General features: G+C 64.9%; 1 protein-coding gene and 1 long non-coding RNA gene across 9 annotated transcripts in view; one reads left to right on the top strand and one right to left on the bottom strand.

Annotated features, from left to right (window-relative positions):
- Positions 1-1,196: 1,196 nt before the first annotated feature.
- LOC144322751 (uncharacterized) lies at positions 1,197-3,941 on the bottom strand. The gene is made up of 3 exons (XR_013388398.1): positions 2,710-3,941; positions 2,237-2,341; positions 1,197-1,824 (listed from the first exon to the last, which is right to left on the bottom strand). It is a non-coding gene; the product is annotated as an uncharacterized LOC144322751 (long non-coding RNA).
- Positions 3,942-9,468: 5,527 nt separating this feature from the next.
- CDK5RAP2 (CDK5 regulatory subunit associated protein 2) overlaps positions 9,469-11,505 on the top strand; it is a 153,323-nt gene continuing 151,286 nt past the window's right edge. For all 8 annotated transcript variants that reach the window (XM_077913110.1, XM_077913108.1, XM_077913111.1 and 5 more), the window contains exon 1: positions 9,469-9,670. In XM_077913110.1, coding sequence (XP_077769236.1) covers positions 9,615-9,670 — 56 coding nt within the window. In that variant the 5' untranslated portion in view covers positions 9,469-9,614. The remainder of the gene's footprint in view (positions 9,671-11,505) is intronic.

Below are 11,505 nucleotides of genomic sequence, written 5' to 3'. Positions count from 1 at the left end.
CTGCCTGTGTCTTTGCCTCTCTCTCTCTCTGTGTGACTATCATAAATAAAAAATAATAATAAAAAAAAACCACAAGGAGGTAGCACCTCACACCCGTCAGAACGGCTACGGTATCGAAAAGACAAGACATAACCAGCGTCGGCGTGGGTGTGGGTGTGGGTGTGGAGCAGAGGGAACCCTGTGCTCCGTTGGTGGGAAGGTAAATTGGTGCAGCTGCTTGGGGAAAGTGTGGAGCTTCCTCAAAAAAAAAAAAAAGTAGAGCTACCACGTGATGCAGCGATCCCACTTCTGGGTGTACATCCGAGGGAGATGGAAACCCTGGGCCGGAAGGCATGTGCACGCTCACGCCCACTGCGGCAGACCGACGACGGCCAAGACAGGGAGACAACCCGAGCCCGTCGATGGGTGAATGGACAAGGAAACCGCGGTGCGTGTGTGCAATGGGATCTCGCGCAGCCGTGAAGAACGAGACCTTGCCATTTGCCACGACACGGACGGACCTCAAGGGCATTATGCTCAGGGAACTAAGTCGGCAGAGAAAGACACGTATCAGGTCACCTGTCTTATATGTGGAATATAAAAAAGAAAAAGAAACAAAAAAACCCCAAGGTCATAGGAAGAGAGAACAGATGGTGGTTACAAGAGGTGAGGGGGTAGGAGAAATGGGGGAGTGTGTATGTTCTTTTGGTTGAAAAGATTAAACAAAAGTAAGTGTTAGAGACCTGACGTGTGTATGAAGGTCCCTACAGTCAGGACAGACAGACAAAAGAGATAAAAGGAGACAAATCTATGGTCCATTTTATCTCCTAAGGGTCAAAGAATCAGATCCTCCTAAATGTTCATGCACTTAGTATATATATGGAAACCTTAATTATGGGGCGAGAGGAAGAGCACTGGGCCAAATGCAACACTGATCCACGATAAAGATGACGATGAAGGAGGACAGGTGACGCGCTGTGTCCACCATCAGGTCCTCTTTTCGATTTGATGGCTGGACTGTCTTCATCTCTTTGATCCCGGGGCGGAGCACAGGCCCCGAACCAGGTACCAGGGAGAGCTCGGCCGACCCGGGGGAGCGGGGGTGGGGATGGGGGGGTGGGAGCGGGGAGCGGGCAGCGGGTCCGCCGAGCTGCGCTTGTCCGGCCGCTGCACCTGCCGCGCACACAGCGGACCCCAGCTGGCCGGCGGCGGTGGCTGTGGGCGAAGCGCAGCCCCCGGGGGCTGTGACCTGGGCAGCAGCAAGTTGCTTTTAAGGAGGAGCGCCAGGGGGTGACCCCGGGAATAGGGGGAGCGCCGGGGGGTGACCCCGGGAATGAACGGCCCCGGGGCTCCCCTGAGGGGCACTGCGAGTGCAGCTGGCTCCTGGCTGCGGAGAGCTCGCCCCACCCTGGGCTGCGGGCCCGGACCTTCTGGGACCTTCTGGGACCTTCTGGCACCTGCTGCGCGGGGAGCCAACCCAGCCCGACCTGTGGAAGCTCCCCTCCTGCCCGTTCTCCGGCGCTCGGACCTAGGGCTTGGGGTCAGCCGGCTTCATCAGGGGACGCCGTCTCGCCAGGAGGTGAGGTGCTTCCAGGCAAGGACAAGGACGTTCACGGTTGTCTACTAAGCCTCCGTTTTAGTTGCGGTAATAATCTGGGGGGTAATGAAGCAAATTGCGTGGGCTCCAGCGGAGATGGAGAGGCCTGAGCCAGGCCCAGAGCCGGGGACAGTTACACTTTGAATTTCCTCAACTACAATGAATAGGTAGCGACGTCGGCAGGTGCGGGCCTGGGCGAAGGCTGACGGGCATTTCGTCACGGTCTGGTCTGCGGCTCACCTTTAGGTCTGAAAACACAGACACGCTCACGGGATGCGACGGAGGTGGGCAAGAGTCGGGTGACACCACGGCAGCCGCTCACGCCGGTTGCGCCCGTGTCCCGGCGGCCAGCAGCTTGGGCCCCGGCACGGGATGCGCGGGAGCCGCGGGGCAGCCGCCCACGGCATGGAAGAGGGTCCCCGCCCACGGAGAGCAGAGCTCCGGATTCCGGGCGGGCCCCACAGCACGGGGCCTCGGGACGTCGCTGAGCGGCTCCCGGTCCCGCCCGGTGCCTCCCGGTCAGGGGATCGGTGCTGCCCTCACAGCTGCACCCAGGTCAGATTCAGCCTGTTCGGCGAGTGCAGCCGGCCCCGCGCTGGCCGCGTCTCTGGTGGGGGACAGTCCCTGCCTCCCCGCCCCCAAGAGCTCCTAAGAGCTTACCCCGAGGGCCCCGCGCAGGCCGTTCCTCCCGTCAGGAGGGGGCACCAGGGACGGGCCTGTGCGCGGCCACGCCAGTGTCGGACCTGGAGGGAAGGAGCAGCACTTCTCTGAGTTGGATCCAAGCCAGTTTTGTGTTTCCATCGTGGGGGAGGGACGGGGGGCAGGAAGGTGTCCGGAGGCTGAGGCCGGCGGCGGCTCTTGGGGTCCCCGTGGGCCTGGGCGCAGGGGAGACGGGGCCGGGGGGGGGGGGGGGGGGGGAGGGGGGGGGAGGTGCGGGCACATCCGGGCCGCAGCCCAGGCTCGGAGAGTGCGGAGCGGCCTGTGCCAGGCCGGACCGGGCGGCCTCTCCGGGGGACGGGGACGTCTGGCAGGTTTGGTTCCATGTCCCCCGGGAGGGGCCTTTTGCCCTTGCGTTACGTGGGGAGAGCAGCTTTGGGGATGGCCTGTTACCTGGGATCTACACATTCTCCGACCGACACTTGCTAAGCACCTGCCGTCTGGCGGCTGCACTCCTGGACCCCGAGGACGGAACTGAAAGCCCAGCCGGGGTGTAGCCCACGGGACGCCCGGTCCGGGGGAGTGTGCATGAGGCACGTCCGTAGGGACACGAGGCGGGGCGGTCTCCCGAGCGGAGGGGACCCTGCACCGCTGGCCGCTCGGGGGCGATGGAGGTGCTTACATCCGCGTGGATCCGGAGGATGCGGTTGTTGACTCAGTTCCTCGTCCACGCAGCGCATCTCCAGTGAGAACAGCCACGAGGAGGGAGCTCCTGTGGGCAGGTGGGAAGAGGTGGCCCAGGTCGGGGGCCGCCTGGGACAACAGAAGCCCCGGCGTGGCGTGGGCAGGCCTGTGCGTGGGGGGCTCCTCCCACGGGTGCGACCTCCCGCCCCCCGCGGCCCGGCCCACTCGGAGGCTGTGTCTGGTGGGAGCCCGCAGGCCCAGCTGCCGTCTCCTGGGACCCGCCGAGCGCCCCAAGGCCACTGAGGCCGCCACGTGCTGCCTTTAGCTGCGAAATGGTGACGCGGCGTCCCTTCCCGAGGTTTCCCTGCCGTCAGCCGATGCCGCGGCCCGCACCGGGTGGACTCGGGGTGTCTGGCGGGGGGCGGGGGGCCCGGCTGCCGCCTTCCCGGGCCTTGGCAAGTCTCCAGAGAGCTGAGGAGCATCAGCTTTTGGGAGCTGGGGACCGGGTCACCAGGCTGCTGTGTGACTCTGGGACAATGATCGTGTCTTGAGCCTCGTCTCCTTCCGGGAGGGCAGCACACTCGAGCGTCGGAGGACGAAGCATCAGGGGATGAAGAAGGTGACACGGGCCTCGCACGGGGTGTCGCGGAGGCGGGGGCTTCCCCTCCGCTGGCCTGAAAGCGTGAGGAGCGCGTGGTGCGTCGTGGACCCGTGACCCGAACGAGGTCGCGTTCTCTCTGGCCGAGCGGGTCGCGGCTGAAGGGCGGCCTCCCGGGTCAGGCTCCGCGTGTCCCCGCGCCCCAGATCCGCCGTGTCCTCGGCAGCTGCGCGCCCCGCGGGCTTTACTTCGATTAGAGACGGAGGCCGCGAGCGACAGAGCGGGGGAGGCCGGGGCCGGGCGGCCCCAGCAGGGAGCGCGACGTGGGCTGGTCCCGGGACCGGGCCACCCCCGAAGGCCACCCGTGGCCCAGCGCCCAGGCCGGGCGGCAGCAGCCCGGCGACGGCACCGCGGCTGGGGCTCAAGGCTGGGGCTCAAGGCTGGGCCTCGGGCGGGAGGCCTGGGCTCGTCGGGCCCGTGTCCCCCACCGGCCGCGGCGGGCAGGGCCCTCCTCCGAGCCACCCTCGGCGCCAGGTCCGTCCAGCCCGAGCCCGGCCCGAGCGTTTCCCGGAGGCAGAGCGCGGGGCGGGGGGTGGGGGCCGTGGCCGTTGACCCGGTCTCCCCGTGGGGACGCTCTCCCGTTGCTCCCGTCGGGACTAAGTGTCAGGACGTGCAGGGACTTCGACAGCCTGGCACTGGGCCCCCACCACGGCCACGGCCCTGCCGACTTTGGGCCCAGGTGGCGCCGGGAGCTCCGGAGAAGGCGGTGAACGAGGACGGGGCGGGGGGCGCCGGGAAGGGCCCGGGGCCAGGGTGACATGCAGACCCTCCGCGGCGGACCGCTCAGAGCCCCCCTGAAACGTGGCACCGCGTGGACAAACCTAGGACGGTGGGTGCAACAAAAGAAATAAGGAGGGCAGCCCGGGGGGCAGGGGGCTCAGCGGTTGGCGCCGCCTTCAGCCAGGGCACGGCCCAGGGTCCCAGGATCGAGTCCCACGTCGGGCTCCCTGCACAGAGCCTGCTGCTCCCTCTGCCTGGGTCTCTGCCTGTCTCCCTCTCTGTGTCTCTCATGAATAAATAAAATCTTAAAACCCAAAAGAAATGATATTAATGGATCATGACCCATCAAGTAAAGCCAGCACGCCCCGGTCCATATGGCTTTCAAGAAAGAACTCTGTGGGCCAGAGGAGCAAGCTCTGTGTCAGCGGAGTCCCCCTGAGAAGAGCTGGAGGGGCCCGGCCAGCTCGGGGTGCGGAGTGGGCGACCCTTGATCTCGGGCTGTGAATTCCAGCCCCACACTGGGTGGGGAGATTACTTATTTATTTATTTATTTATTTATTTATTCATTCATTCATTCATTCATTCATTCATTCATTCATTCATTTATTTTAAAGATTTATTTATTTATGAGAGAGAGAGAGAGAGAGAGAGAGGCAGAGACACAGGCAGAGGGATAAGCAGGCTCCATGCACCGGGAGCCCGACGCGGGACTCAATCCCGGACTCCAGGATCACGCCCTGGGCCAAAGGCAGGCGCCAAACCGCTGAGCCACCCAGGGATCCCCCTGGAAATAAAACCTTTAAAAAAATTACGGGAGGCAAGATGAAAACACTCCATCGCCAATGGGCGGATACGCTGTCATCACTGCTTAGGAAGTGTCCACGGCTCTGCTGAAACACGGCCTGAAGGGGACACGGAGGGCGGAGCTGCACAGACTAGGTCCCACCTCACGAGACTCTCCACTGGGGACAAAAAGAAGAGTCAGAAATCTACGCTGGAGGATCTGGGCAGGTCCCCCTCGGCCAGGATCAGGGCTGAAGTCACCAAGTAATGAGACCCAGGAGCAGGACAGGCCCCCGGCGCCCCGGGAAGTGTCACTGTCGGGGTCCGGCCCAGAGCCCAGGACCTCTGGGTTTAATCAGGAGGGAACAGCTCGTGACCCCACGCCCAGGGGCTCTCCATCGAGTAACTGGCTCGAGCCCTCCGCCGGTGTCAACGTGACGCAACCAAGGACAGAAGGAGCCTGGAGGAGAGCAAGAGGCCGCAGGACGCGGCGCGGGGTCCCGGCTCGGGTGGGGGTCCCGGCGCTCACGGGCGGCCCGGGCGGCCCCGCGGCGGGGGCTTCGGGAGCCGGGAGGTGCCCTATTTCTGACAATTACGCTCTGGTTGTGGAAGACGTTAGCCAATCGGGGTGGGGTGAAGGCTCCGGGTGGCACTCGTTTCGCGACTTTTCTCCTAAGTCTGGAATGATCTCTGAGGAAAAGCTAAGAAAAATAGAAGGAAAGAGAGACAAGGAGCGCCTCTGGCGGCCTCTTGCTTCCTGAGCCTTTCCTCCCCGTGAGTGGGGCCCTCACTGCTTCCGGCGCGGCGGCGGGAGGCGAGGGCGCACAGCGGCGTGTGTGCGTGCGTGTGTGTGTGTGTGCACGCCCGTGTGCGCTGCTGCTACGAAGGACCCTCGCCGTCAGCCGTGGCCGCTCCTGTGTCCTGACGAGGTGCCTGAGCTGCCAACACTTCCGGAGGGTTCGACCCTGGCGACAAACACCTGGCTGCAAGCGACTTCCCCCAGCCGTTTGCTAGGGCCTCGGCCAACACAATCATGCTGCCAGCTTGGTGGCTGGTGGCTGTCGTCAAGGAGACGGAGCCGAACAGCTGGTGGTGCTGACGTCACCTCCAGGCTTGGCAGGAAAAGGCCCTGGTGCGACAGACACGGGGCAAAGGGCTTGTCCCTGGCCACGAACATGGGAAAACAACTTCCCGAATAGGCTCTGTCGTGGATCGAGTCTATTTTGAGTTTCCAGGTTCACCGCGGGGTTAGCACGCATCCGGGCGGCCGTCATCCCTACAGGCGACGGGTTCGTCCTGGGACGGCTCCTCACAGGCCCCGTGAGCTCAGCACTGTCTGCCCCACTTGCACTTGGGAAACCGGGAGGAGCAGGGCGAGGGGACCCCAGTCACGGGAAGAGGCGGAGACTTGCAGAGGTCGCATCGGGGTGCCCCGGCGTCCAGTCGCGCCGTCATCCCGCCCACACGGGCCGCCCCGAGGCTGGCGTCCACGGAGGGGAGTCTGGGGCCTACACCGCTGCGACAGTGCGCGCGGGGACTCGCTCTCACTCAACCCCAGGCCGGAGGGAATCACGCAGGACGGGCTGGTGCCTGAGGCGCTTGGGCCGCCGTTCCACGGAGCCTGCGCTCGGTCCCCCGCGAGGACACCCGCTGAGTTATTTGTTCTGTCTTCTCATCTGTGAGGAAAATGGGGTAACAGTCATACGTGCTCCAGAGGAGCGTCGCAAGGGTCCAGGGAGGTGGTACGTGCGACCTGCGGGAGACGGTCATGCGTCAGAGGTGCCCACGACGTGCAAGTCCTCGTCCTCGTTTCTCCCCTCGAGCGTCCGTGTGCTGGACGGCACGTTGGCGCTCAGTTGGGAAGTGACGATTAGCAACGAGCCCCCCTCTCCGAGCAGAACAGGCGTCTGTCTGTAGCTTCGAAAGAAACTCAAAGAAACTGCCTCCAGGGGATCCCTGGGGGGCTCAGCGGTTTGGCGCCTGCCTTCAGCCCAGGGCGCGATCCTGGAGTCCCGGGATTGAGTCCCACGTCGGGCTCCCCGCAGGGACCTCTTCTCCCTCCTCCTGTGTCTCTGCCTCTCTCTATGTCTATCATAAATAAATAAATCTTAAAAAAAAAAAAAAAAAACTGCCTCCAGAGCTGAGGTCCTGAGGCCTCCGGCGGCCCAACCTTCCTACTGGACAAACAGGCCCAGAGGCCTGGTCCGTGAAGATCAGTCAGTGGCAGGTGTCTCGACACCTCGGGTCCCTGCTTTTGGACGCACTCGTCCCATTGGTCGAACTTAGCGCCGCTCAGGGACCGAGGTCGCCCCGTCCCGGCTGGGGCAGCGGAGGTGCCAACCAGCTCCTGCCCACCCCGTCAGGGGCGGGTGAAGAGCTGGCTAAAGAGCGGCAGGTGCAGGACCCTGGGGCTTGCAGACCTCACTAGCTCCTGCAGGGGTGGGGGGGCTACGGCTGGCCACTGACCGGCCGCTAGGGGCACCGGGTCATCCTCGCATCCTCACAAAAACCTGCAGCAGGGGTGTTAGCCCCACTTTCCAGGCTCTTTCAATCATTCATTCACCGTGTACTTTAAAACACCGTCTGGGCGGCGGGCGTGGCCTGGGGACACCGCGGTGAGTAACTCAGAAGCCAACGCCGCCGAGCGGACTTTCCAGTCTCCAGCAAAGGGAGGACTTATTTAAAAAACACACAAATACCCAACTGCGAATGCGGTGAAGTGCCGCAGGACAAAATCAAGGGTCGCCGAGAATACAGCAGGGGCTTGCTTTCCGTCAGACGGTTAGAGGAGGGCTCTGGAAAGCACGCACAGGTGCACAGGTGCACAGCTGCACAGGTGCACAGCTGCACGAGGGCCCTGGGGGGTCTGGAAGGCGCCTGGGCTCCGCCGGGTCTTCACCAGCCCCCGCACCCAGGATTCTTCCTACAGCCCGGCCCCGACGAGACCCCCGGCGTCTGCGGTGGCTCCGCGCCCGCCCAGCCTGGGGTCGCCAGGGCCCGTCAGGGGGCAGGTGCGCTGGGGGCAGGTCCATTGGGCGGCAGGTGCGCCAGGCCCAATAGGGGGCAGGTGCGTCGGGTCCGTCCGGGAGCAGGTGCGTCGGGTCTGTCGGGGGCCAGGTGCGCCAGGCCCGTCGGGGGGCAGGTGTGTCGGGTCCGTAGGGGGGCAGGTGCGTCGGGGGTCAGGTGCGCCAGGCCCATGGGGGGCAGGTGCGTCGGGACCGTAGGGGGGCAGGTGCGTCGGGTCCGTCGGGGGGCAGATGCGCCAGGCCCGTCGGGGGTCAGGTCCGTCGGGGGTCAGGTGCGCCAGGCCCATGGGGGGCAGGTGCGTCGGGGGTCAGGTGCGCCAGGCCCGTCGGGGGGCAGGTGCGTCAGGTCCGTCGGGGGTCAGGTCCGTCGGGGGGCAGATGTGCCAGGCCCATGGGGGGCAGGTGCGTGGGGGGTCAGGTGCGCCAGGCCCATGGGGGGCAGGTGCGTCGGGGGTCAGGTGCGCCAGGCCCGTCGGGGGGCAGGTGCGTCAGGTCCGTCGGGGGGCAGGTCCGTCGGGGGGCAGATGCGCCAGGCCCATGGGGGGCAGGTGCGTCGGGGGTCAGGTGCGCCAGGCCCGTCGGGGGGGCAGGTGCGTCAGGTCCGTCGGGGGTCAGGTCCGTCGGGGGTCAGGTGCGCCAGGCCCATGGGGGGCAGGTGCGTCGGGGGTCAGGTGCGCCAGGCCCGTCGGGGGGCAGGTGCGTCAGGTCCGTCGGGGGTCAGGTCCGTCGGGGGGCAGGTGCGCCAGGCCCATGGGGGGCAGGTGCGTCGGGGGTCAGGTGCGCCGGCCCCGCCCCGTCCACAGGCTTCCTTCCCGCGCCCCGGCGGGTCCCTTGGTCTCGGCCCGGCTGACGACGGCAGGTGTGTCCGCGCCGGGGCCGGGGCCGGGGCCAGGGCCGGGGGGGCGGCGGGCGGCACCGGCTCAACGGGACGAGCTGATCCACTTGGAACCGGGCGCGCACGTTCCCGCTTGAGTTGCGATTCGGCAGGAAGGTTGTTCTAGGTGAGGCTCCCTTGTTCTCCGCTTCAGCTCCGACGCCGTGTGCCCGCCCGCACCGCGCGGTTAGCGGTCACCATCCAGGCGAGCGCCGGCGGCTGCGGGGCCGCGGAGGGCGGAGAGAGCCGGGCCTCCCACCTCCCGCCCGAACCAACGGCCCAAGGCCGCCTCTGCCCGCAACAAAGATGGCGCGCGCCTCGGGCCCGCGTGCCCTGACGAAAAATGGCCGGCGGCCTCGCTTTCCTTAGCCTTGCGGCCCAAGGGCGGCCGCTCTTGCCCTTAACCGAGATGGCACCCGCCCGCGCTCCGCTGCCCGGCCTCCGGCCGCCGCCGGGCGGCTTCAGCGCGCGCCTCCGTGACCCCGCCCCGTTTCCGTAGGAAGAAGCGCCGGGAAAGATGGCGGCGGCTGCGGTTTGAATTCCAGCGGCGCCGCCGGCGTCCGACCCGGAGCAGGGCTGGAGGGGCGGGGACCCGGGGGCCCGGGGGGCGCCGCCGCGCCCGCGCCCGCGCCCGCGATGGACTCGGTGTTGGGAGCCGACGCCACCGTCCCCGGGACGCTCGGCGGCTGCAGGTGCGGCCGGGGCTTCGCAGGGGCGGGCGGGGAGCGGGCCACGAGGCCGGGGCTGCTTCTGGGGGTGTCGGCGGCTTCCGGGGGGCGGGGTCGCGGGGGTCGCGGGGGGCGGGGGGCGGCCTTGAGCCCCGAGCGGAGCCGACCCCGCCGACCCTCCCACCCCGGCCGTCGGGACGCCTCAGCAGAACGGTCCAGCCTGTTTCCCGTCTGGAAAGGCGGCGGGTCACGGAGCGACGGGATCGGGGGAGGACGGGCCGGAGAGGCCTTCCCGGGCTTTGCCTGGCGGGCCTGGAGCTGGGCTCGGGGACCCTGGGCTGTCAGTGTGGCGCCTCGGCCTCGGCCTCCGCCTCCTCCAGCACCAGCATCATCACTACCACCACTACCTCCACCTCCACCTCCACCTCCACCATCACCACCAGCATCCCCACTACCACCTCCAGTACCAGCATCCTCACCACCACCTCCACCTCCACCACCAGCATCATCACCATCACCACCTCCACCATCACCTCCACCTCCACCACCATTACCACCACCAGCACCACCACCTCCAGCACCAGCACCACCACTACCACCACCACACCCACCTCCACCTCCACCATCACCACCACCACCAGCATCCTCACAACCACCTCCACCTCCACCACCAACACCAGCACCAGCACCACCACTACCACCACCACCTCCACCTCCACCTCCACCTCCACCTCCACCATCACCACCACCAACACCAGCACCACCACCTCCACCTCCACCTCCACCTCCACCTCCACCTCCACCTCCACCATCACCACCACCACCACCAACACCAGCACCACCACCTCCACCATCATCACTACCATCACCATCATCATCACTGCAGGTTGGGGAATAATGGCTGACTGGCCTCCAGTGGATCTGTCCCAAGAGGCTGTTGGAGTCCACATAGCCCATGCGGCCTGGCATCTTTCCTTTGGGGAGGAAAGCCTGACAGCCACACACTGCTCCAGGCCTGGGTTGTTTGGGTTTCAGGAGGCTCTTGGTGGAAGAAGACGGAAGAAGGACGTGGAGGAGAATCCACAGTGTTTATCCAGCTCTGCTGGGGATAGGCTGCTGCTTTTAGTCAACAGACCCTCATTGAGAGGGTGACCATGTTGTTTATTGTGCAACCTGGGACACTTTTAAGAGAGAAATGGGGGATCCCCAGGTGGCTCAGCGGTTGAGCGTCTGCCTTCAGCCCAGGGCGTGATCCTGGAGTCCCAGGATCCAGTCCCACGTTAGGCTCCGTGCAGGGAACCTGCTTCTCCCTCTGCCTGTGTCTCTGTCTCTTCCCCCCCCTCCCCCTCTTTGTCTCTGTCTCTCATGAATAAGTAAATAAATTCTTTTATTTTTTATTTTATTTTATTTATTATTTATTTTTTTATTTATGATAGTCAGAGAGAGAGAGAGGCAGAGACATAGGCAGAGGGAGAAGCAGGCTCCATGCACCGGGAGCCCGACGTGGGATTCCATCCCGGGTCTCCAGGATCGTGCCCTGGGCCAAAGGCAGGTGCTAAACCGCTGCGCCACCCAGGGATCCCAGTAAATAAATCTTAAAAAAAAAGCGAAATGGGACAATCAGTGTTCATGTCTAGACAGCAAGCATAAACTGGTCTGTCTTGGGCAAACCTGGACTAGTGGTTACTCCGTTTATTGAGGACGTGTTATGTATCCTGTGGTGGTCCTCAGGTCCCTGTCATTGCACTACCACTGTGCCAGCATACTGGGGAGGACTTGGGTTGTCCTGACACCTGTGATAGCCCTTTATACTACAGTTTGAGACCTTTTTGAAAGTATGAATCCGATGGTCATTCTGC

The sequence above is a fragment of the Canis aureus genome, chromosome 10, assembly GCF_053574225.1.
Source record: "Canis aureus isolate CA01 chromosome 10, VMU_Caureus_v.1.0, whole genome shotgun sequence".
Taxonomy (NCBI): Eukaryota; Metazoa; Chordata; class Mammalia; order Carnivora; family Canidae; genus Canis; species Canis aureus.
The sequence above is the reverse complement of the archived record's forward strand: the minus strand, read 5'-3'. Positions and strand labels throughout refer to the sequence as shown.